Source organism: Anguilla rostrata, chromosome 12 (assembly GCF_018555375.3).
Source record: "Anguilla rostrata isolate EN2019 chromosome 12, ASM1855537v3, whole genome shotgun sequence".
In the NCBI taxonomy this organism is placed as follows: Eukaryota; Metazoa; Chordata; class Actinopteri; order Anguilliformes; family Anguillidae; genus Anguilla; species Anguilla rostrata.
The window spans coordinates 2,525,202-2,550,959 of NC_057944.1; the positions used below are offsets into that span (position 1 = coordinate 2,525,202).

The following is a 25,758-nucleotide window of genomic DNA, read 5'->3' on the forward strand; positions in this document are numbered from 1 at the left end:
TCTGCCCCTCCCCCAACCTCAGGAATAAGTGAGTGTGTGTGTGTGTGTGTGGGAGAGAGAGAAACAGAGAGAGAGAGAGAGAGAGATCCCCTCTCGCTGTGGTGATGCATGTGAGTCTCTGTGTTCGCTAGCAGAGGAGTTCAGGTCTGACCTTGCTGTTCAGTACAGCACAAACAGCTGACAGATACAATTTCCTCCCTCACCCACCCCCCTCACCCTCCCCCATCACCCCCCACCCCCCCATCACCCCCACCCCCATCACCCCCCCCACCCCCCTCACCCTCCTCCATGCGGATTGCTTGCCCCAGCATCATGGGGCAGCCAGCAAAGAGGCGTCCTTGGGATTCAGTTTGATATTTCAGCTCATTATGTTCTCCCATTTACGTTCATGTTAATATTTAATTCCATAAAGGCTCTTAGGCATAACGTGGTTCTTCTGCCCTGTTTCACGAGTACATCTGGTCCCGACCACAGTGCCTAGCCCCTTAGTGTCATCCCCCCATGGCCAAGAATGGTCTCTCCCACTGTTAATGAGGGGCCAAACCACCCGATCGCTGATGGGGGGATGTGACATGCTCCAGTCATCCTAAAACATTTGTTAACAGCCCAGCTGGCAGCCCTGATGTGTTCACATGTGCTGTGGTTGCAAAATGAGCAGAAACACATACATGCCATCTATAGGTAAAGAATGCTTTAGCTTGTTTTGGCTGAATATGGCTGGATATAGCTGTTTGGGGGCTGATGGTGCGTTCTGTTCAGCCCTGGCCTTTAGAGTAATAACTATGCTAATTATTTCAGCCTTCCAGCATGCGGCCTCTTCTGCTTTGGTAACAATGAGCAGTAACTGTGAGGATATGGCTGCAGGTCAACATCCAGACTGGCTCTGGTTTTCCTCCAGGCATACGTTAGGGTGTATCTGTGTGTGCGCGCGTGTGTGTGCGTGTGTATGCGTTTGTGTGTGTGTGTGTGTGTGTGTGTGTATGCATGTGTCTGTGTGTGTGTGTGTGTGTGTATGTCACACTCAGTAACATGCCTGTCCTGTGGCTGGGTCCCTCAGTAACATGCCTGTCCTGTGCCTGGCTCCTTCAGTAACATGCCTGTCCTGTGGTTGGGTCCCTCAGTAGCATGCCTGTCCTGTGGTTGGGTCCCTCAGTAGCAGGCCTGTCCTGTGCCTGGCTCCTTCAGTAACATGCCTGTCCTGTGGCTGGGTCCTTCAGTAACAGGCCTGTCCTGTGGCTGGCTCCCTCAGTAACAGGCCTGTCCTGTGGCTGGGTCCCTCAGTAGCAGGCCTGTCCTGTGGCTGGGTCCTTCAGTAACATGCCTGTCCTGTGGCTGGCTCCCTCAGTAACAGGCCTGTCCTGTGGCTGGGTCCCTCAGTAACAGGCCTGTCCTGTGGCTGGGTCCCTCAGTAACAGGCCTGTCCTGTGGCAGGATCACTGTCCTGTGGCTGGGTCCTTCAGTAACAGGCCTGTCCTGTGGCTGGGTCCTTCAGTAACAGGCCTGTCCTGTGGCTGGGTCCCTCAGTAACAGGCCTGTCCTGTGGCAGGATCACTGTCCTGTGGCTGGGTCCCTCAGTAACAGGCCTGTCCTGTGGCAGGATCACTGTCCTGTGGCTGGCTCCTTCAGTAACATGCCTGTCCTGTGGCTGGGTCCTTCAGTAACATGCCTGTCCTGTGGCTGGGTCCTTCAGTAACAGGCCTGTCCTGTGGCAGGATCACTGTCCTGTGGCTGGGTCCTTCAGTAACATGCCTGTCCTGTGGCTGGGTCCTTCAGTAACAGGCCTGTCCTGTGGCTGGGTCCTTCAGTAACAGGCCTGTCCTGTGGCTGGGTCCTTCAGTAACAGGCCTGTCCTGTGGCTGGGTCCCTCAGTAACATGCCTGTCCTGTGGCTGGATGCTCACAGCCACAGCTCCACTCTGCAGCGCTGCTCTGGGGGGGGGGGGGGCTGCCGAGCGCCTGACTCGTGCTCTATCCCCCTGGGGTTTGAAAGCAGCAGCTGGGCCTGTCCCGTTCCTGCTGTCGCTGCACAACGAGGGAGGGGTGGAGGGGGGGGCGGGTGGATTAGGCACGAGGGCGCACAGGGAGCACAGACACTACGTTATGTAATTCTCCAGGGCTCAGCTCTGCCATACATCGCCATGAGGTCACAAGCTCTCGGCAACGTAACGTAGACACTGTCGCAACGTTGCAACAACATTTAAAGGCCCGACTGCGACTTCGGTCCCCTGCTGATATCCCGTGCCCCTCTCAGCCTCTCTGCAGCGTTGCTGTACGGTTAGCCAGGGCCTGACACAGTTTCAGAGGTAGTGACTGGAAACACTTCATGTCCTCAAAACATCCAAACATCACAGTAATCTGTTTAGGTAATTTATTTTTTATGTTTCCTGGATTACCCTGCTACTCTTACAAACCAACCATTGACATAAACCCCAGGGGGACACATCTGCCCAACTTTGGGAAAAATGGTCAAATGTTCTCCAAAAAAATCCTAAAGAATTTTTTGTGCTGTCCCCCCCAAAGTTGAAATGAGATTTAGGTCCTTGACCGACCTGTGTGCCTGGTTTGCAAAGCATGTTCCTGTTTAGCTTTCACTCTGCAGTTCTGATGACCTGAGTTTTTTTTTTTAGGAAGCATCCTACTAAGCACTACTGAATTTGTATCTGGTTCATGTGTAGTCAGTCTGAGGTTAAAGCTGCCAGTCTGACTGACTGATGATTTCCCACAATTCTGGTTCTTCTCCACACATTGTACTCCTTCCAGTGCTTTGTGAAAGTGTAACTGTAACTGTAAAAATAGAACATTAGGATCTTATGGATCCCAATGTATTCTAAGCTTTTTTTGCGTTATTGGTTGAAACATTCCAAGTATTGCTGTAAAAATCTACTTCATGTTCAAAGAAGAACAAAATGGAATTAAACTCAATTAGTATCATTCCGTCTCCAACCTCTCATCCCTCCACCGAAAACACACACACACACACTCACACACACACACGTACACTCGTGCTACAGATGTTATGAGGCAGCCAATCAACATTTCTCATCAAGAGCGATAATAAAAACCCATCAGAAAAGACCGTTATCCTGAGCTCTAGCGTCGGTAAATCAGAGCCAAAAGGAGCAAAATGGGATTCTGAACAGACAGGAAGAATCGGACAGGCTATCCCATATTTACAGCTAGGAATGCAGCAGAGGGGTTCCTTTTTCCAGTGAGAGACTGCGTGCTTGGGGTGCTGTTATTGCCTCTCCCCAAACACCGTTTCCACGCGCCCCCTTCGACAGCCTCAGCAGCGGTACACCCCACCCCCACTTTTTGTTGACAAGGCTGCTGAATTACAATAGGATTAGGGGACGAGGGGGAGGGGGGAGTGAATATGGGGGAGGGTCTGGTCTCGAATCTCCTGTGGCAGGCTCTAGCTGTGGCTTGGCAGCAGGGGACACTAGGTCTGCCGATTGTGTGAGAGGTGACCCCTGGCGCTGAGGACAGACACTCAGCTGGCTCTGGGGGGCACGGGCGTTCCCTGAAACGGGAATCGCGTGGCGAAGCGGGCGAAGAGCCACATCGATCACGAGATGGCCGTCAGGCGGAACAGGCGCCTGAGCACAGCGTGCTCTGATACTGCTCCTGTCACACTGCTTTTGTCTGCTTTTGTCTGCTGTATGCATTTTGTTTCATTCTGTTTGCTACTTAATCCGAATTGCACCAGAAAACAAACCACTAGTGAGTGAGTGGGCATACAGAAATACACATATAAAGTAGAATGCTCAGGGTTAAATCAGCTCTTGCAGAGCACATATGGTCCCTATTGTTCTCATATTTACTGTGTTAAGAGTTGAATTAACACTGTACATTTTACTGTGCACTGTATACCTCTCCCCAGATGAGGTTAACTGTAGTTCCATCAGTCATGTAAAAAGGTTGCGCCTTTAGGTATGTTTAATTTTATGGGATAAATGTGCCCACACTGCCCCCCCCCCCCACTGAGTCTGGTTTTTTGTAGGTTTCTTCCAGGAAGTTTTCCCTGTCAGTGTCAGCTCAGGTGTGCTCTGTGCGGGTTTAGGCCAGAGTATACTGTGAAGTGTATCCTGACAAATTCTTAGCAAAATACTCTGTACACTGTAAATAAAATCTGGCTCATTTGATTGGTCTGAGTGTGAAACCTGGAGCGATACTCCAGACAGTTGCGGCAGTGAAACGGCTTGAACCCGTGAGGTTGAACAGGACAGTTCAGACGTTTGTTCTGATTGGCATTGTAAAGTGGGGTTGTATTTAGCCCACAACACTAATAACCTTGGCCGGACTCTTCTTCGGCTGCAGAATAACAGCTCTCTGGATGCCTAAAACACACAATACGATTGAGTGACTCTGGAGAAGACTTAACCTGAATTGCTTTAGTAAAATATCCCCCCACATAAATGGGTTGTATGTAAAACGTAAACTGTGTAGTAGGGATGCAAGGATATTGAAATTATGGTCGGTATCCAATAAGCGATACTCAACATGGTCATTTCAGTCCATACCGATAGCAATATTTATTTAATTTCATTGCCATACCTTCTGTCTTTTTACTAGGGTGTGCCGATATCAAAGTTTTATGTCAATTAATTTGGTCTGTACAAGAAATATGTTCATACCATAATCTAGAGTTTGACTGAATGATACGACAAAACATCATCAGGTAAAATATCTCTTTTTTGTTATTTATTTAATTTGTTAATTAGTTATAGCTAGAAGTAAGGCATGATTATAACAGATATGATATGAAAGTCATACTTAATTGGAGGTAGCCACACAGAGCAGTGTAGGGTTAAAGTTAGTCAAGGTAGAGTCTGAAGAGAGGTATGTTCAGACCTCTGTGGGAAATGGGCAATGCCTGAGCAGTTCGTGGAGGAATGGTGTGTGTGTTTCACCACTGGGGAGCTGGGGTGCAGGACCCCTGCAGTCAGGATTATTGAGAACCATTCACATGGTTGGAAGTGCAAGTGGCCCTACTGCACCAGAGCAGAGTGGTTGAGCTGGTGTGTAGAGCTGGATTATATCCTATAGATAGGAAGGGGCTGTCTTGTTGGCTGCAATGTAGGCCAGAGTCAGGACTGGACTGGACTGACCCTGACCCTGGAGGCCACCAGCAGCCTGTGGAGTGACCTCAGCAGGGGAGCGTCATGCGACAACTTTGGAAAGTTGACACCGACTCGGGCAGCCACGTTCTGGATGAGTCATGTTGGCTGCATGGCACAGGCTGGTAGGTTTGCGAAGAGGAAGTTGCAGTAATCTAGATGTGAGATTACCATGGTCTGGATGAGTAGCTGGGTGGAGTATGTCTTCAGGTATGGTCAAATCCTCCAGGAGGAATCTGTACGATATCAGATTCAGGCTCACTCATTGAAAAATGTATTTGATGATAATTTTGTAAAAAATAATCTCTGCAAAGTATCCTAACATAAATACTTTTGACACTGCTGTTTTCTTGTTGCACACACATATTTGTGCCTGTGAGAATTGTAAAATACCTGTCGGCACATCTCATCTGGTAGTTAGAACCTTCTTTGATAGACTGTGTCATATATATCTCAAACATCCTCTTGGATAAGGCCCCTGTATGAAGCAGTGGTGTTGGAGCTAGGCTGGTGATCGTTAGGTTGCTCGTTTGAATCGCCTCAGGAGGTCTGCTCTTCTGCCTTTCAGCTGGAACCTAAAGTGAATTAGTTTATGTTTGGCCTTATCCATTTTCAATGCGCAAACTTTAGGCTTTTATGGTACGTATGTCTGGATAATGTTGCAATGGTAGACAGCAGAACGACATTTTTGGGACAGTACGGGAAAAACGACAGGGCGGCACGATGGCAAATAAAATATGTTGCTACGGTGATGCTCCTTGGTGATAGGCCTATACTAGATAATGTAGTAATGCTGGTCTCCAAAAGTAGAGCTCATTACATTGATAGCTATCACAGCTGTTCCTGGTTAGTGGCATTAACACAGCTACATAGTGCAAGACAATGTTGACAAGAAAGATTTCATAAACTTTGGTTAAAGTCTAATTTAGTTAAAGTGATTGTAAAGTGGATGAAAATAGTTGAAAAAACCATACATTAGCTATCACAGAGGGATGTATCCACAACACCAATATTTATTTTATTTTAGTAATGTTAACGACAATAAGACTCATTTCAAATCAGGCATAAAATCTGTATTGGAAAAAACCTCAGGATTGTATGGGTGTGGTCGTTTGCACTTTTGTGACTTCATATGCAAAAAAAATTGCATTGTCTGATAAGATTGATTTATAGATAGCAGTGCAGCTAAGGTGGATCATATTCAGGGTTTATATTTACAACAGGAAAGGAGCAACATGCAAACAGGAAGTAGATAGCTTTGATTTCTTTGACATAATTCCTGATGGGATACTGCTCAGTACACATCTCAGCTCATTCATTTATCACATTCTACCTTTCATTGTTATTGAGATGAACGCTGGCATAGCATTACAGGTAAATAAGTCAAACAAGCGTAACGCCAATACAGATTTGACCCTAAACGGATCACAGCTATTAGCAGGTATTGTTAGCATTTTATTTCTCTGTTCTGAATGACATTTCTGTGCTCTTTTCCCATCTTCCTCCCTCCCCCTGTACCCCAGGAGGGCCAGCAGCTGATCCAGGAGAAGCCGGAGCTGAGCTCTGTGGTGCGGCAGAAGCTGGGGGAGATTCGGGAATGCTGGATGGACCTGGAGAGCACCACCCAGGCCAAGGCCCGACAGCTCTTCCAGGCCAACAGGGCGGACCTGCTGGTGCAGAGCTACACCAGCCTGGACCAGCAGCTGTCCCAGCTGGAGGACCAGCTCTCCACTGTGGACCATGGCCAGGACCTGGCCAGCGTTAACAAGCAACTGAAGAAGCTCCAGGTCCCATCTCTCTTTTCTCTTACCAGAGCGCCCCCTTGCATAGACTGGAGGTGTTCAGGCTAATGTGATTAGCAGTTAACTGCTGAGAACACTGTGGCCATATGTTCAGGGCAGGTGTCTCCTTCATTGTAAAATGTTAGGCTTCTCCAGTTATAAAATTGTAAACAATTGATTGCAATGCACTTTTTAAGTTGACTCAATTTAGCTTCTTTGGATTGAATTCTAAGCTCCGGTGACAAGCCATGCGTTGTTTATTTATACCCAACTTTGTACTGTATTTGAGTAATTAAATGTAGTTCACAAAACTACAAATATTTTACTGGACCTATTAGTCTTGCTGAACAGGGCAATATGAGTTAATACAACTTATTTATAGTTGGTGTGCCAACATAAAAGGCTTGTTACCAGGGCCTATAATTTGTACTCCAAAGAAGCTAAGTTAAGTTGAACCAGTTTACGAAGTGTATTGTCATCAGTTACAGTTTTGTAGTGTTCGCTTTTAATTTGGTGTTCGGCCCAGTGGTGATTCCTGGTAAAATAAGGGTTAAATACAACTAAAATACTAAATGACACCAAAAGTATTTACTTAAGAAAGCTAAATTTGACCTGAACAAAATGGGGAACAGAGCACTGGACAATAATGTTGTTTTTGCAGCTGCACCAATTAAGTAATGGTAACAATGTGTTATTTTCCATTGGTTACCAGCTTTCAACATCTCCTAAATGTTTATAATACAAAATAGTTTTTTGTATTGAGTCATGAGTCATGTGTGTCTACATGAAAACAGCTCACTTTGTTTGCGTGAACTGTGTGAACCATCATTCATTTCTCCAAACAGTGTGCTTTTCTCTTTTGAGTTTCTGTTTAAGATCATTAATTTGAATGAGCGAGCATGGCTTCATTACGCAAACCAAAGACAGTGCCGTGCTATGCTTTGTCCTCTAGCTCCCCTGGCAAGTGTGGCCAGTACTCCAACAGGAGGTCACTGATGGGGCCAGGCCCTGTAGCCTTTTGGTAGTCCTTAATATATTGCTCTACACATTTCAGCATCCATTATGCAATGTTATAAATCTATTATTGAATGATAAGAGATTTTGTAAGGAACAGGTCTCATAAATTATAGACCACTTCTTGTTACCAAATCTTTTGTAGGAAGATAGTTATTACAGGCCTGTACAATCTGATTGTCTAATAATTTTTAATATCATAAATAGTGAAAATAATGTATTATTGACAGTTTATGTGGTATTGTAATGGATACCTGAGCTATGTGAGTGTTACGGTAATGCACAGTGTACAGCGGCGTCCCGTCCCAGGGTACTGCCCTGCTGGACTGTGAAGGCACGTTCGGCCGGTCTCTGTGAAAGCACGTCCGGCTGGTCTGTGTGAAGGCACGTTCAGCTGGTCTGTGTGAAAGCACGTCCGGCTGGACTGTGTGAAGGCACGTCCGGCCGGTCTCTGTGAAAGCACGTTCGGCTGGTCTGTGTGAAGGCACGTCCGGCTGGACTGTGTGAAAGCACGTCCGGCCGGACTGTGTGAAAGCACGTTCGGCTGGTCTGTGTGTTCGGCCGGTCTCTGTGAAGGCACATCCTTCCCCATCCAGCGCTCAGGTTTTCATTTTACGCGTTCTCCATTCTCCTCCCCGACAGCATGCTGGTGCTGTGAGCCGCTTTGAGTTCCTTTTCAGCCTCTGCTTTGTATCCATGCCACCCAGCCACCTTCATCCGGGGTACAGTAGCCGTTTCAGTTCATTTTTAAACCTCATGCTCCCGTTTTCTCCCCTCTAACCCAGCCTCCACTCATTCTTCATCCCTCGTTCCTCACTCATCCCTCTCACTCTTTCTTTGCCTTGGTTCTGGGAATCAGCCGGGGCTTTGCTGCGCATCCCCGCCTCTGTTATGTTAAGGCCCGTATCAGAGTGGGAAGCTTCGGCCCTCCAGCCGACGCTCGTGCGGTCGCTCGTGCGGTCGCTCGCCGGCCTGCCCGCTCTTGAGCGCGCGTCGTGTGGGCGGCTGGCTCAGACCCGGCTTTAGTCTGATCTGGGCTGGGCCGGGGTCAGAGCGGGAATGAAGAGCAATCCCACCGGCTGATTCTCTCTCACAGTCCTCTGCTCTCATCTGCCTCTGTGGTCCCCATCACTGGCTTTCTCAACATAGCATTGCCCTGTGGGCCCACATTCTGGTCATATAGAAAAACAACAAGTCTTAATTGTTCAACTGTTTGTCTTTTTATATATATATATACAAACCAAAGGAATGCATTTTAGTCCCTTACAGTTTATCCAGTTTTACGTTTTACGATTCACTTCCTCACCAAAAATATGCACCATTTTAAATTTTAGAACATAAATATGCAGTGCTTTGATCTTGTTCACAGAGTGTTGTAATGCTATAAAATGTTAAATATATGTTGAGATTGCCATTTTGAATTGAAAGCTGAATAGTCCACAGCCTTTCCCCGAATCTTGCATAATTAATCCTGAAAGTAGTCCAAATAATTCATAAGGGCAAGGTTGACCTTATTCCCTCTCTTGCTCCAATTTTCTTGATGGTGAGAAATTTAGCAGGACGCGGCTTTGTGAAAGTTGTGATGCGATGTGACCCACTTCTTAGCGTCGATTAGCGTCCCCGGTCACAGCCGGATGTCTTTACATGTACTTCTGCAATATTTTTTTTTTAAATTCCCTTGTGTGTTTCTCGTTTAAATACATTGAACTGCTTCTCCGGTTCAAATCAACTTAAATGTGCCTGCAGTTCAGCCACGTCTCCTAATATCTGAACTTGTTCTGGCGAGAATTCAGAATTGCATACTCTTAACTTCTAGAAATGTATGCATGTATAATATTTATTTATCACAGGGCTCAACACATGGCCTACAGGTAACACAAACAGAAATCTCTGGCCAACAATACACAGAAATGTGTCAGGATATCTTCTAGCTAACATGAACACTTGAAAACTGGACCATTGACAAGTGTTTGCTTTTATTGACAATCTCTCTGTCCTTTCATCTCTAATTTACCCTGGGTTCTTTTTTGGGTGTTTAAAAGTGTAATGCACATGATTAGGCTTAGTAACAGTCTTACAGTGCCCACCAGAAGTATTGGCAACCTCAATGAATATGTGCAAATAGTAAAGGAGTAAATTGGGTTTATTGTTTATCAAATGTCTTCTATACTCAGAAAAATTAGAAAATTATAGTTTAATTGTGATGCCATTGGTCAGAGGAAAAACAAATCTTTAATGGAAAATTATTTTTATTTTGAATAAGATGTGTGCCACAATTGTTGGCATGCCTGTATTTAGTACTTTGTGCACCCTCCCCTTGCCCAGATCACAGCACTGAGTCTACTCCTGTAATGTTTGATGAGGCTGGAGAACACATGGCGAGGAACTTGAGACCATTCATCCATACAGAATCTCTCTGGATCCTTCAGAGTTTTTAGTCTGGGCTGTACTCTTCAGCTCACCCCACAGGTGTTTAATGGGATTTGGGTCAGTGGGCTGGGATGGCCCCTGCAAAACCTTTAGTTTGTGGTCAAATCAAATCAAATCAAGCTTTATTTACAGAGCACATTTCATACAAATTTGCAACACAATGTTCTCAGCGCAAAATAAAAATATTAAGCAAAAAAGTACAAAGAAAGGAGATAAGGAAAGAACATAAAAATCAGGTGATTAATAAAAGTCAGATAAAAGATTTAATAATTTAAAAGGGTTAAGAAGACTAAAAAACAATAAGAAGGCACCTTAAGTAAAAGCAACGCAAACAAAGTGAGTCTTTAAAAGTTAGAAAAGTTTAAACGAGATGTAGAATCCTGTCGACTCTCTGGCAGTCTGTGGCCAGGGCCACAGAAACCGAACGCCAGCCCCAGCCCTCGGAACACTCAGGCCCCAGGAACAGGGACCCATTTTTGTGTAGATTTTGAGGTATGTTTTGGATCATTCCGCCCTTAGACTTGGGCTCCGTATGCAAACAAGGCTCCCAGGGCCTTAGGAGCTTCCACGGATCCAATGGTATTTTTGGCAAAAAGCTCAATTTTGGTCTCATCTGACCATAGCACCCCGGTCCTGATCTTAATTCCCGTATCATTTAACGAACTCCAGGTGCTTACGTTGGTGGTATGACAGCAGCAGAGGCTCTCTCCTGGCCAGCCTTTCCCAATGGCTTGTTTTGAGACTTGGTGACCCCGGGGTGCTACCACCTGCAGTTCTCCCACTGTGATCTTGGAGAAAGTTTTGCCCCTCAAGCTGTCCTCCTCGCTGTGTGTGTGTGGGGGGTGGGGTGGCGGGGGCAAAATACACTTGTGGCCTCTTCCCGGCAGGCTCATCACAGCTTCCGTTGCTTTAAGCTTCTTAATTATTGCCCTAATGGTGGAATTAAGTCGTTTCAGACATTAAGCTGTTTTTCTCTAGCCACTGTGTGCCTGACCTATGAAGGTCAGCAAGCTTTTGTCTCATTTTGTTTGTGTGTTCTCTGATCTTCCCAATGTTGATGGATGACTCTGGGGTTTTGCCCTGTGTGGTTTGTTAGTAACTATTTCCAGCATTGGCAATAATTGTGGCACATGCTTTTTTGAAAAAATAGTCATTTTTTATGAATAATGTTTTTTCTTTGAATAATCGTACCTAAATGAAAGATTAGATTTTTCTCGTATTTTGAGTGTACGGTCACGCTGATAAATGACAGAGACTTCTTTATTGACCCCTTGTGCTTATATTTTCCAGGGTTGCCAGTTATACTGGTGGGCACTGTATACGGTCAATTTCAGCGGTGTGAATGTGTGTATGTATGTGCATGTGTGCGAGTGTGTATGTGTGTGTGACTGTGTGTATGTATGTGCATGTGTGTGAGTGCGTATGTGCGTGTGACTGTGTGTATGTATGTGCTTGTGTGCGAGTGTGTATGTGTGTGTGACTGTGTGTATGTATGTGCTTGTGTGTGAGTGCGTATGTGCGTGTGACTGTGTGTATGTATGTGCTTGTGTGTGAGTGCGTATGTGCGTGTGACTGTGTGTATGTATGTGCGTGTGTGTGAGTGCGTATGTGCGTGTGCACGTGCCTGCGTGGGCTTGAGTGCGCGTGCGTGCGAGTGTGAACGCCTCGTGCGAGTCACATCATATTAATAATCATGTGCATTCCCATGGCAACGGTGGAGAAAAAAAGCGTGTAAAAAGCTCACTTCTCCGTCTCTGTCTCCTGGACCTGCGCTGTGTTCCCCTGTGTGCGGGGGCCTGGGGCAGACCATGGAGTCCCAGATGGAGGTGTGGTACAAGGAGGTGGGCGAGCTGCAGGCCCAGGCAGCCTCCATCCCCCAGCAGGGCCTGGTGCGGGAGGCCGTGGGGGAGAGGCAGGCCGTGGTGGAGACGCGCATCGTGCGCCTCATCGAGCCGCTCAAGGAGAGGCGCCGCATCCTGCTCGCCTCCAAGGAGGTGCACCAGGTCAGCCGCGACCTGGAGGACGAAATCGTGAGTGGCACCAAGACGCCGTCCCTTCAGAATGTCCCTTCAAAATGTCCCTTCACAATGTCCCTTCAAAATGTCCCTTCAGTTAGTAATACAGCAAGTCTCTTTGGTGAGGAGCAGCATATTGACATTGTTGGGTTACATGATACAGTGATCTTTAAATGACTTTCCTAGGTCTTTAACTGCTTCACCTGCTTTATCATTCAAGATCTTACACGTGAATGATGACCAGGCATGTAGGGTCAGTGCTGTTACCTGCATTGTTTATGAAGGAAAGCCCTGAATGCACTGTCACTTCACCACCGCGGGGCTTTGTCATCATCAGCGTTTAAACAAGGGTGTTTCAGGCTCAGATTGAGCTGAAAGGATCTGAAAGCTGCATACAATTAGATTGAACCCAGGCCTCACCTTTGTCTCAATATTCTAATATAATCTCAGCATTCTTTTTTCTATCATATATAAAATATTTTAATTGTGTAATATTCAGTTTTGTTTCCATTTAAAGATCTTTAAATGGACACCTAAAGAAAGCAGTCTTAGGCTTAGGATGGGGAGCGGCTGCATAGTGGAAGCTAAGTGTGCCAGTTGGGCTCGCTACATGTAGCGAGCGCTCCAGCGCCTGACCAGGGCTAGTGTAACAGCTGCAGTCCACGGGCGTGGGCATCGTGTCCGGTGTGAGTCGGCTCTTAGACTTGGGATTTGTAGAAATGAGCAAAAAACATGAACCTTTTGGACTTTATTTCAGTTTAAAAATGCTAAATATTTCAAATAAAAACAAAAATACTTTTTCCAGCTGTGCTTATGGTCTACGTTGGAAAATGTAGCTCACTATTGTTTGAACTGAAACCGTTTTCAATTACTTTTTATTCACCTTTTGCATTTACAATGAAAAATCCAGCAACATTACATGTATATATAATATGATTTTGCAGTTGTGGGTGCAGGAGCGCCTCCCCATCGCCACCACCAGGGAGTACGGGAGCACCCTGCAGGAAGTGCAGCAGCTGATGAAGAAGAACCAGGCAAGTGCTCTCACATCGCCATGGCGACGGGACGATGCAGGAACAACAGCCCAGATTCAGTGTGACCTTAGAGCACCCTGCCTGTGCCTGAATGCGTGGAATGAAGCAAGCCTAACTCATTCCGGCACCACCAGTGTGTGTGTGTGTGTGTGTGTGTGTGTGTGTGGGCTTGGACATGTATTACTATCTTTGTGAGAACCAAATGTCCCCACAAGGATAGAAAGATGAGGAAAAATGCACAAGGTGGGGACCTTTTGCTGGTCCCCACAAGTTCAAGAGGCTGTTTTCGGGTTAGGACTTAGGGTTAGGGTTAGGGTTACAATTAGGTTAAGGTTAGGGTTAAGGTTAGGCATGTAGTGGTTGGGGTTAGGGTTAGGGTTAGAGGTTACGGAATGAATGTAGTCAATGGGAAGTCCTCACAAGTATAGCAATAAATTCTTGTGTGTGTGTGCGTGTGTGTGTGTGCGTGCGTGCGTGTGTGTATGTGCATGTGTGTGTGTGCGTGTGTGTGTGTGTGTGTGTTTGTGTGTGTGCGTGCATGCTTGTGTGTTAAAGCAAGCGTGCAATAAAAGGAACCACGTTAAAAGACAAATACTCCACACTGAATTAACTAATTCCATAAACCCTTCATGACACTGTCATAAGCAAGCCATAGCACCTGTCATTACCAGTCTTGACAGCATATTAGCATTTACAAAACAGATTTGAAAATGAATGTCATTAAAACACTGTGCTGACACTGTGATGTCATGACTGGTTATGGCAGGCGTTGTATCATTGTCATGGCAGTGTAATTAGAGTTTGTGCCGCTCAGCTCAAGTAGGAAGAGCACTGAGACGTGGAACAGGGAGGGCCTTGATTTAGCAAGCTGACGCGTTCCGTATGTTCTTGGGCGCCCCCTAGAGTTTGCAGCGTGAGCTGCAGGGCCACCGGGCGCGGGTGGAGGACGTGCTGGAGCGGGCGGGGCTGATCGCGTCCATCCGCAGCCCGGAGGCGGACTGCGTGCGGGGGGGCCTGGAGCAGCTGCGGCATCTGTGGGAGGCGCTGCGGGCGGAGACGGAGCAGCGGCAGCTGGTGCTGGACGCCATGTACCAGGCGCAGCAGTACTACTTCGACGTGGCCGAGGTGGAGGCCTGGCTCAGCGAGCAGGAGCTGCACATGATGAACGAGGAGAGAGGCAAGGTAGGAGGGTCGGAGACCGGCCCACCCACTCCCTGCGCGTCTGGGTGAAGCAAGGGGCCTGTCTTTAGGCTTCTTCATTTTCCATTTAGCCAAGAAGAACTATGCTGAAATTGTTGAATTTAAGTGAGATGGATGTCGCTATATTCCCAGGCAAACTCAGTGTCGGTTGTTTATTTGTATCCAGTGGAATGAATACAAGTAGCCGAGGCATCACTGGATAGAAAACAGCACTTGTTTCTTTCAGAAAAGTGCCTAAACCATTGCTATTGCTGTATTGCTTTTGTTGGTTATGAAGTCAAAATTCAATCAATAAAGGCATCTATTAAGTGTTTTAAAAAGCTGTAAATCATTTCCATACATTTCCCAGGGTATTTTCTTGTTTGGCCATCAGAGGAAAGCAGTAATGTCTTGCATACAAAACCTCTTGACTGCTGCACAGGTCCCACAGTCACTGATCAGAGTTTAGCGAGATGGTGCTTGCTATGACACACATAAGCCAAGCATATGATAACGGCTGCTGCAACAGGGCCCCAGATAGCCATTCTCTATGGGATGATTTCAGTTTATTTATGTGCAAATGAGACGGAACTGTTCGACCAATGGAGTGGTTCTGTGTGTGTGGTCCACCCCCTCACCAGGATGAGCCCAGCACCCTTCAACTGCTGAAGAAGCACCTGGTGCTGGAGCAGACGATTGAAGACTACGCAGAGACGATAGGCCTCCTCTCCCAGCAGTGCCGGCAGCTACTGGAGATGGGCCACCCAGACAGGTACTTATCCAAGTCTAAAATCAGGGCTATGCTTATAAAGGCAGTGTTGTCTCTCTAAAGTGACCATTGTGATTTTAGAGTTAGTGTAGTGGATCTAAATCCGCTTTTCCACCGCATGGTACCGGCTCAACTCGACTCGACTCGCTTTTGGTACCAGGTACTTCGTTTTCCACTGCAGACAGTACCCCCGTCAATGTAGCTGGTCGTCATTAGCGACGCCGCATGAAACGCGTTGCTCTGACCAATCAGTGGTCTGCAGTGTTTTCACTTCACCTTCTAGTATCGCCTCAGCTCGCTTGGAACCTCGACAGAGGTGATACCAAAAAATGTACCAGGTACCAGGTACTATCCACAACTTTTGCCCGATGGAAAACCAAAAAAAGTCAAGTTGAGTCAAGTTGAGTTGAGCCGGTACCATGCGGTGGAAAAGCGACTTATATTCACCACTGTGTCTCTGAAGTCACAGTTGTGCATTCAAAATCACCATTGTGTCTCCCTCATCAGAACTGCATCTCGAGAGTCACTGTTGTGTCTCTAAAGATAGAGTTGTGTCTCTAAAGTGAACGTGGTGTAGCTAGAGTCAATGTTGTGCATCTAATGTCTGAGTGTGAGTCTCCAAAGTCACCATTGTGTTTCCAAAGTCTCCTCTGTGTTTCCAAAGTCTCCATTGTGTTTCCAAAGTCACCATTGTGTTTCCAAAGTCTCCTCTGTGTTTCCAAAGTCTCCACTGTGTTTCCAGAGTGGGAGTTGTGTCTGAAGCCAGCCCTGTCTCCCATGCCAGCGTATATCTAAGTCAGTTCTTTGTCTCTCCCTGACCCCTGACCCCTGCAGCGAGCAGATCAGTAAGAGGCAGTCGCAGATCGACCGGCTCTACGTGTCGCTGAAGGACCTGGTGGAGGAGTGCAAGTCCAGGCTGGAGCAGCAGTACTGGCTCTACCAGCTCAACCGGGAGGTGGACGAGCTGGAGCAGTGGATTGCCGAGCGCGAGGTGGTGGCCAGCTCCCCCGAGCTGGGGCAGGACTACGAGCACGTCACGGTCAGTCTGCCGGGCCCCACGTCCTCCTGGCCAGGGCCAGTGCTTCAGAGTAGGAGTGCTGATCTAGGACCAGGCTTCTCCTGGTCATGTCTGAACTGTATCCATTATGCCATTATGCCATGATCCACGAGGTGAGCAGCACGGTGGGGCAGTGGGTAGCACTGTCGCCTCACAGCGAGAAGGTCCTGGGTTTGAATCCGGCCGGGGCCTTTCTGTGCGGAGTTTGTATGTTGTCCTCGTGTCCAAGTGGGTTTTCTCCCACAGTCCAAAGACAGAGCAGGTTAGGTTAGTTGGAGACTCTAAATTGCTCCTAGGTGTATGTGTGTTACTGAATGTGTGTGCCCTGTGGTGGATTGGCAAACTGTCCAGGGTGTATTCCCGCTCGTCCAATGCACACTGGGATAGGCTCCAGCACCCCCGCGACCCTGACCAGGATAAAGCGGGTGTAGATAATGGATGGCTGGCTGGGAGCCACAATGCTAGATCAGCATCCCTAGTCTAAATGAACACGCATACATTCCCAGGTTTTCTGAGTCCCTTGGTGAAATTAAGCTAAATTTATTTTTATTTAAAATGCTCAATTAACATCAGTACAACTATGCACTGTAAACAGTGCAGTACAATGTGATCAATGTTTCATGAAGTTAAAAATAAAGACGTTTTTCTGAACTGCATATCATCCCCATCCACAACAACTTGCACACACAGTGAATCCCAATCACAGCCCTGCAACTCTACATCATTCTCCAACTCCTTATCCTAGAAAGGCATTCTGTAACTTCTGATAAAAGTTATGTTAAGTAATGCACCGCATTATATAAGTAATGATTTCATCAAAACTGATATCTTATTGTATTATGCAACTGCTCTCTTTCTCTTTATGTAAAAACTAAAATTCTAAACTGCGGCCTTTTGTAGACCTTAAAAATCAGACAAGATTCAGTGTCTGTTTTACCCCTGTCACTTTCCAAATATCCTGTGCATTGGGATTGCATTGACCTCTGGGCTGGTGAATAAGCAGGTTGACCTGCCTGCTATAGTGAAGATATGGTCTCCTGATTCGGCCTGGTTAGATCTGGTCCGGCCTGGTCCGGTCCGGCTCAGCCCAGAAGATGTCATGGCCTTTGAAGCGCTGGCGCACGGGCGCTGCCCAGGATTTTGAGGGAGTAAAATAGGAGAGATTGGGAAGGGGTCCTGGGCGAGCTAATCAGGAGGTTAGGGAGCGTGGGGGGGCTAGTTGCAGGTGGGGGTTCACACAGGAGCAGGCTGTAAGGCATCCACAGGGCCCCAGGGCCCCACTCAGGACTCACTCAAGGTCTTTTAGTGGTCTGGACACCCATGAAGTCTGTTGACTCTCGCAGTCTTGCGGTTTGTTTCGTCTTCGTCAGATTTTGCAGGAGAAGTTCACGGAGTTCGCCTCGGACACGGGGTCCGTGGGCCAGGAGCGGGTGACGGCGGTTAACCAGATGGTGGACGAGCTCATCGACTACGGGCACGCGGACGCGGCCACCATCGCCGAGTGGAAGGACGGGGTGAACGAGGCCTGGGCGGACCTGATGGAGCTCATGGAGACGCGGGCGCAGATGCTGGCCGCTTCGCACCAGCTCCACAAGTTCTTCTCCGACTGCCGGGAGGTATTGTAGGCCTGCACTGGAAAATAGGCCTTCTGCCCTCTGGCACCCCTAGTGGCAAGATGTCGTAACTGCTTAAACCACCTAGCCCAACAGTTATTACATTAGTGTGGATTTATGTGACTAGAATGTTGGCGCCAGGCAGCTCATAATTTTGTGTGACTTGTCCAATGGAAAATAAGTTTATGAAGAGCCTAGACATTTTTAGGCTTTTATTTTCTCAAGTTGACAGGTTTTTGAAGTGTAAAAATAGCTGGTCTATATGCATGAAGAATGGGTTGCAGTGAGCTCACAGCTTACCCTGCGCATTGACTGTATTAGGGCAAATTACTGTTTCTGTGACAGATGATTCGTTCATTCAAGAAAGAAAGAAACTGTCTTTAATGACTCATCCCTAAGAAACGAAGGGCTTTTCATGGTTTAAGATTTACATAGTTAAGATTAAGATTTTCACACATAAGATTTACTAGTTGGAGTTACATAAGTTACATATGTTCTTAGGCAAGACCATTTGGGACAATTAAGATGAATTATTTTGCAGAAAATATTTTCTTTTCAGAAAGTTCTTAGAAGTCTTCATTAATTTCCATTGAGGCTTGTTCACTAATTAAACCCTTGACTAGTCAAGAGCTTTTGTCCAAATAAAGACAATTTCCGGATTTTGCTTGAAAAAAGTTTTTGATTCATTATTAGAAGAGACAGTTTATCAAGTCGATGGATTCCTTTTCATTTTCTTGAACATAATTAGCCTTTAACCTCAGTAATAAGATGTACTGTAAATCCAGTGGATTTAATTCGGTGGGTTGGAAATGTATCTTTTCTGAATGTGAAAGTGTAACGTCAGCTCTGACCAATTAAAATGCGTCTGGATGTTCAGTTAAAACGCAGCCCATCTAAAGGCTGGTGCTGTACCGTGGTGAGGATGATGAGGGGCAGTGAGGATGAAGAGGAAAGTGACGGCCCGTGCGGTGGGTGCCCGCCTGCGGCGGTCGCTCTGTGTTGCAGGTCCTGGCGCAGATTGACGACAAGCAGCGGAGGCTGCCGGAGGTGCAGGCACGCCAGGGGAGCATGGCCAACACCAGCACCCTGCACAGGCTCATGCACACCTTCGAGCAGGACATCCAGCTGCTGGTCACACAGGTGGGCGGGGCTTATAGCCATCCAATCTCTGTCAGATATGAGCCATCACACAGGTGGGCGGGGCTTATTCCCATCCAATCTCTGTCAGACATGAGCCCTCACACGTGGGCGGGGCTTATTCCCATCCAATCTCTGTCAGATGTGAGTTGTCTTGCAGGTGGGCGGGGCTTATTCCCATCCAATCTCTGTCAGATATGAGCCGTCACACAGGTGGGCGGGGCTTATTCCCATCCAATCTCTGTCAGATACGAGCCGTCACACAGGTGGGCGGGGCCTAGTCCCATCCAATCTCTGTCAGATATGAGCCGTCACACAGGTGGGCGGGGCTTATTCCCATCCAATCTCTGTCACATATGAGCCGTCACACAGGTGGGCGGGGCTTATTCCCATCCAATCTCTGTCACATATGAGCCGTCACACAGGTGGGCGGGGCTTATCACCATCAAATCTCTGTTGGATATGAGCCCTCTCACAGGTGGGTGGGGCTTATCACCATCCAACCTCTATCAGATATCAGCCCGACATTATACTGCTTTGGGCTTGGAACTACACTCTCAGTTTCTGTAACCGAAATCAAATAAATCCGTGTCTGCCAGTTGCCCCACACAGGGCCGGTGAGCCCCGCTGAAATGCTGAGATTTAGACGGGGGGCTGTTTGGGACGGAGCGGGGCGCTCACTCTCCCGTTGCGCAGGTGAGGCAGCTGCAGGAGAGCGCCGCCCAGCTGCGGACGGTCTACGCCGGCGAGAAGGCCGAGGCCATCGCCACCAAGGAGCAGGAAGTGATGCATAACTGGAAGGACCTGCTGAGTTCCTGCGAGGAGTGCCGGGTGCAGATCACCACGGTAACAGACAAGCTGCGCTTCTTTGGCATCGTGCGCGACCTGATCATGTGGATGGAGAGCATCATCTGCCAGATCGGGACCGGGGAGAAGCCCAGGTGCGTTTCGCTGCTCGTACTGCTCTTACTCCCACTCTTTAACAGCACAGCTGCTGCATTAGCTGCTCATACTGTCCTTACTCCGACTCTTTAACAGCACAGCTGCTGCATTAGCTGCTCATACTGTCCTTACTCCCACTCTTTAACAGCACAGCTGCTGCATTAGCTGCTCATACTGTCCTTACTCCCACTCTTTAACAGCACAGCTGCTGCTCATACTGTCCTTACTCCCACTCTAACAGCACAGCTGCTCATACTGTCCTTACTCCCACTCTTTAACAGCACAGCTGCTCATACTGTTCTTACTCCCACTCTTTAACAGTACAGCTGCTCATACTGTCCTTACTCCCACTCTAACAGCACAGCTGCTCATACTGTCCTTACTCCCACTCTTTAACAGCACAGCTGCTCATACTGTCCTTACTCCCACCCTTTAACAGTACAGCTGATCATACTGCCCTTACTCCCACTCTAACAGCACAGCTGCTCATACTGTCCTTACTCCCACTCTTTAACAGCACAGCTGCTCATACTGTTCTTACTCCCACTCTTTAACAGCACAGCTGCTCATACTGTCCTTACTCCCACTCTTTAACAGCACAGCTGCTCATACTGTCCTTACTCCCACTCTTTAACAGCACAGCTGCTGCATTAGCTGCTCATACTGTTCTTACTCCCACTCTTTAACAGTACAGCTGCTGCATTAGCTGCTCGTACTGCTCTTACTCCCACTCTAACAGCACAGCTGCTCATACTGTCCTTACTCCCACTCTAACAGCACAGCTGCTCATACTGTCCTTACTCCCACTCTTTAACAGCACAGCTGCTCATACTGTCCTTACTCCCACTCTTTAACAGCACGGCTGCTGCATTAGCTGCTCATACTGTCCTTACTCCCACTCTTTAACAGCACAGCTGCTCATACTGTCCTTACTCCCCCTCTAACAGTACAGCTGCTGCATTAGCTGCTCATACTGTCCTTACTCCCACTCTTTAACAGCACAGCTGCTGCATTAGCTGCTCATACTGTCCTTACTCCCACTCTTTAACAGCACAGCTGCTGCATTAGCTGCTCATACTGTCCTTACTCCCACTCTTTAACAGCACAGCTGCTGCATTAGCTGCTCGTACTGCTCTTACTCCCACTCTTTAACAGCACAGCTGCTCATACTGTCCTTACTCCCCCTCTAACAGTACAGCTGCTGCATTAGCTGCTCATACTGTCCTTACTCCCACTCTTTAACAGTACAGCTGCTGCATTAGCTGCTCATACTGTCCTTACTCCCCCTCTAACAGTACAGCTGCTGCATTAGCTGCTCATACTGTCCTTACTCCCACTCTTTAACAGTACAGCTGCTGCATTAGCTGCTCATACTGTCCTTACTCCCACTCTTTAACAGCACAGCTGCTGCATTAGCTGCTCATACTGTCCTTACTCCCACTCTTTAACAGCACAGCTGCTCATACTGTCCTTACTCCCACTCTTTAACAGCACAGCTGCTGCATTAGCTGCTCATACTGTCCTTACTCCCACTCTTTAACAGCACAGCTGCTCATACTGCCCTTACTCCCACTCTTTAACAGCACAGCTGCTCATACTGTCCTTACTCCCACTCTTTAACAGCACAGCTGCTGCATTAGCTGCTCATACTGTCCTTACTCCCACTCTTTAACAGCACAGCTGCTGCATTAGCTGCTCATACTGTCCTTACTCCCACTCTTTAACAGCACAGCTGCTGCATTAGCTGCTCATACTGTCCTTACTCCCACTCTTTAACAGCACAGCTGCTCATACTGTCCTTACTCCCACATCTCTTACTCCACAGCTGCTCATACTGTCCTTACTCCCACTCTTTAACAGCACAGCTGCTCATACTGTCCTTACTCCCACTCTTTAACAGCACAGCTGCTCATACTGTCCTTACTCCCACTCTTTAACAGCACAGCTGCTCATACTGTCCTTACTCCCACTCTTTAACAGCACAGCTGCTGCATTAGCTGCTCATACTGTCCTTACTCCCACTCTTTAACAGCACAGCTGCTCATACTGTCCTTACTCCCACTCTTTAACAGCACAGCTGCTCATACTGCCCTTACTCCCACTCTTTAACAGCACAGCTGCTCATACTGTCCTTACTCCCACTCTTTAACAGTACAGCTGCTCATACTGTCCTTACTCCCACTCTTTAACAGCACGCTGCTGCTTGCTCATACTGTCCTTACTCCCACTCTTTAACAGTACAGGCTGCTTCATACTGTCCTTACTCCCACTCTTTAACAGCACAGCTGCTCATACTGTCCTTACTCCCACTCTTTAACAGTACAGCTGCTCATACTGTCCTTACTCCCACTCTTTAACAGTACAGCTGCTCATACTGTCCTTACTCCCACTCTTTAACAGTACAGCTGCTCATACTGTCCTTACTCCCACTCTTTAACAGCACAGCTGCTGCATAAGCTGCTCATACTGTCCTTACTCCCACTCTTTAACAGCACAGCTGCTGCATTAGCTGCTCATACTGTCTTACTCCCACTCTTTAACAGCACAGCTGCTGCATTAGCTGCTCATACTGTCCTTACTCCCACTCTTTAACAGCACAGCTGCTGCATTAGCTGCTCATACTGTCTTACTCCCACTCTTTAACAGCACAGCTGCTCATACTGTCTAGCTCCCACTCTTTAACAGCAGCTGCTCATACTGTCCTTACTCCCACTCTTTAACAGCACAGCTCGCTTACGTCTCATACTGCCCTTACTCCCACTCTTTAACAGCACAGCTGCTCATACTGTCCTTACTCCCACTCTTTAACAGCACAGCTGCTCATACTGTCCTTACTCCCACTCTTTAACAGCACAGCTGCTGCATTAGCTGCTCATACTGTCCTTACTCCCACTCTTTAACAGCACAGCTGCTCATACTGTCCTTACTCCCACTCTTTAACAGCACAGCTGCTCATACTGTCCTTACTCCCACTCTTTAACAGCACAGCTGCTCATACTGTTCTTACTCCCACTCTTTAACAGCACAGCTGCTGCATTAGCTGCTCATACTGTCCTTACTCCCACTCTTTAACAGCACAGCTGCTGCATTAGCTGCTCATACTGTCCTTACTCCCACTCTTTAACAGTACAGCTGCTCATACTGTCCTTACTCCCACTCTTTAACAGCACAGCTGCTCATACTGCCCTTACTCCCACTCTTTAACAGTACAGCTGCTGCATTAGCTGCTCATACTGTTCTTACTCCCACTCTTTAACAGCACAGCTGCTCATACTGCCCTTACTCCCACTCTTTAACAGTACAGCTGCTGCATTAGCTGCTCATACTGTTCTTACTCCCACTCTTTAACAGTACAGCTGCTGCATTAGCTGCTCATACTGTTCTTACTCCCACTCTTTAACAGTCCTGCTAGCATAGCCAGTACATTGTCACCACTCTGTTTCTTTTTCTGAAACTGATGTGCAGGTTTTATAGGATGTAGCAGTCAATAAATAAGGGCAAAACATTAACATTAACAAAGTTCTGTAGTTTCCACAGTTTTGAATCGTGTGTCTTTTTGCAAAATACATTTTCTAGGTGGTCATTCTGTCTCAACATTCCCCCCATGTTGGTGGCACAGTGGTGTAGTAGGTAGCACTGTCAATATTGGGGCCTTTCTAAGGAGTTTGCATGTTCTCCCCGTGTCCATGTGGGTGTCCTCCCACAGTCCTAAGACACTCACGTCAGGCTAAATGGGGAGTCCAAATTGTCCCTAGGTATGCAGCGATTGGTGTGTGCATCCTGTGATGGATTGGAAACCTGTCCAGAGAATGTGCATGCTGGGATAGGCTCCAGCGAGCCTGACCGTTAGATAATGGATAGTTGGATGGATGACCCATGATGTAATAGCGGTAAAACTTAGTCCTGATTGTGCATTCAGTCTCAACGTCTCACACCTTCTTCTTTGTAAGGTTTGGATAAATGGCCATAAAAAAACGTAAAAGTGGTGGGCGTGTCCTCTGAGGAACCCCTCTGGGGGGCGCTCTCGTCCTGCCCCCCCGTCTCCCCCCCCGCGCCGTGCGCTGACCCCCCACTCTCTCCCCGGCCCTTCAGAGACGTGTCCTCCGTGGAGGTGCTGATGAACTACCACCAGAGCCTGAAGAGCGAGATCGAGGCGCGCAGCCGCAGCCTGTTCCAGTGTGTGGAGCTGGGCAAGACCCTGCTGGCCGCCCGCAACCCCGCGGCCGAGGAGGTGAGCGCCCCCGCACCCCCGCACCCCCGCACCCCCCGGGGTTTCCAGGGAGACCCTGCTTTGGGCATCCCCCCCTCGTCTGCAGCGCTTTTCAGTGATCCAAACCGACGAGGGGAATTTAACTGGATCTCTCTGTTTCGCTGTGTGTTTCGACCATTTCAGGTGGCGTAGCATGTTTTGTGCATCTTGTCTTTCTCACTGCTCTAAAGGGTCTTTGTCTTGTGCAGATAAAAGACAAGCTGGACAGGGTCATAGCCAAGCAGAAGGAGCTTACCCAGAAATGGGACCGGCACTGGGAGGAGCTACAGCACAGTGAGTACACGTCCTACTGCATGTCTAGGGCTGTCCATACAACTCCGTAAATGGTACAGGCTCTTTTTTTTTTCTTTTTTTTGCATGGCTAAACATTGGCTGGGGAACTGCTGCAGTTTTGTATAATTAGGTAAAGGGACATTTAGTCACATTCGTTTCCAGAAACTAATTTGAGTTGGACTCCTCTTGGCTAAATCAAACTTCAATTTTGAAACGACCCCTTTAAATTGAATTGGCTCAAAGTTCAGGAGTAATGCTGATTATTGCGCCCAGGCGAGCCGAGGTGTTTGAGTTGGAGGTGCGCTCTGTCGCCCCCTGCAGTGCTGGAGGTGCACCAGTTTGCCCAGGAGGCTGTGGTGGCGGAGGCCTGGCTCACGGCCCAGGAGCCACTCATCAGCAGCAAAGAGCTGGGCGCCAGCGTGGACGAGGTGGAGCAGCTGATCCGCCGGCACGAGGCCTTCCGCAAGGCCGCCGCCACGTGGGAGGAGCGCTTCAGCTCCCTGCGCCGGCTCACTAGTGTACGTCCCTCCCCTCCCCTTTAATTTGGTACATATAGAAGATTTAATTTTGTACATATAGAAGCTGTATTTAGGTACATATGGAAGCTGCATTTGGTACATATAGAAGATTTAATTTGGTACATATAGAATCTGTATTTAAGTACATATAGAAGATGTATTTAGGTACATGTAGAAGCTGTATTAGGTCCATATAGATGCTGTATTAGGTACATATAGAAACTGTATTAGGTACATATAGAAGCTGTATTAGGTACATATAGAAGCTGTTTTTAGGTACATATAGAAGCTGTATTTAGGTACATTTAGAAGCTGTATTTAGGTACATGTAGAAGCTGTATTAGGTCCATATAGATGCTGTATTAGCTATATATAGAAGCTGCATTAGGTACATATAGAAGTTATTTGGTACAATAGAAGCTGTATTTAGGTACATATAGAAGCTGTATTTAGGTACATATAGAAGCTGTATTAGGTACATATAGAAGCTGTATTTAGGTACATATAGAAGATTTATTTAGGTACATATAGAAGCTGTATTTAGGTACATTTAGAAGCTGTATTTAGGTACATGTAGAAGCTGTATTAGGTCCATATAGATGCTGTATTA

General features: G+C 47.4%; 1 protein-coding gene across 1 annotated transcript in view; it reads left to right on the forward strand.

Moving 5' to 3' along the window:
• Positions 1 to 25,758, forward strand: part of LOC135235784 (spectrin beta chain, non-erythrocytic 4-like) — a 98,520-nt gene that overhangs the window by 68,577 nt on the left and 4,185 nt on the right. Inside the window, exons 20-31 of the mRNA XM_064301627.1 lie at positions 6,640 to 6,903; positions 12,147 to 12,371; positions 13,301 to 13,390; positions 14,294 to 14,572; positions 15,211 to 15,341; positions 16,173 to 16,377; positions 17,766 to 18,011; positions 19,014 to 19,148; positions 19,842 to 20,086; positions 24,180 to 24,318; positions 24,546 to 24,630; positions 24,952 to 25,148. Of these exons, the coding sequence (XP_064157697.1) occupies positions 6,640 to 6,903; positions 12,147 to 12,371; positions 13,301 to 13,390; positions 14,294 to 14,572; positions 15,211 to 15,341; positions 16,173 to 16,377; positions 17,766 to 18,011; positions 19,014 to 19,148; positions 19,842 to 20,086; positions 24,180 to 24,318; positions 24,546 to 24,630; positions 24,952 to 25,148 (2,241 nt within the window). The remainder of the gene's footprint in view (positions 1 to 6,639; positions 6,904 to 12,146; positions 12,372 to 13,300; positions 13,391 to 14,293; positions 14,573 to 15,210; positions 15,342 to 16,172; positions 16,378 to 17,765; positions 18,012 to 19,013; positions 19,149 to 19,841; positions 20,087 to 24,179; positions 24,319 to 24,545; positions 24,631 to 24,951; positions 25,149 to 25,758) is intronic.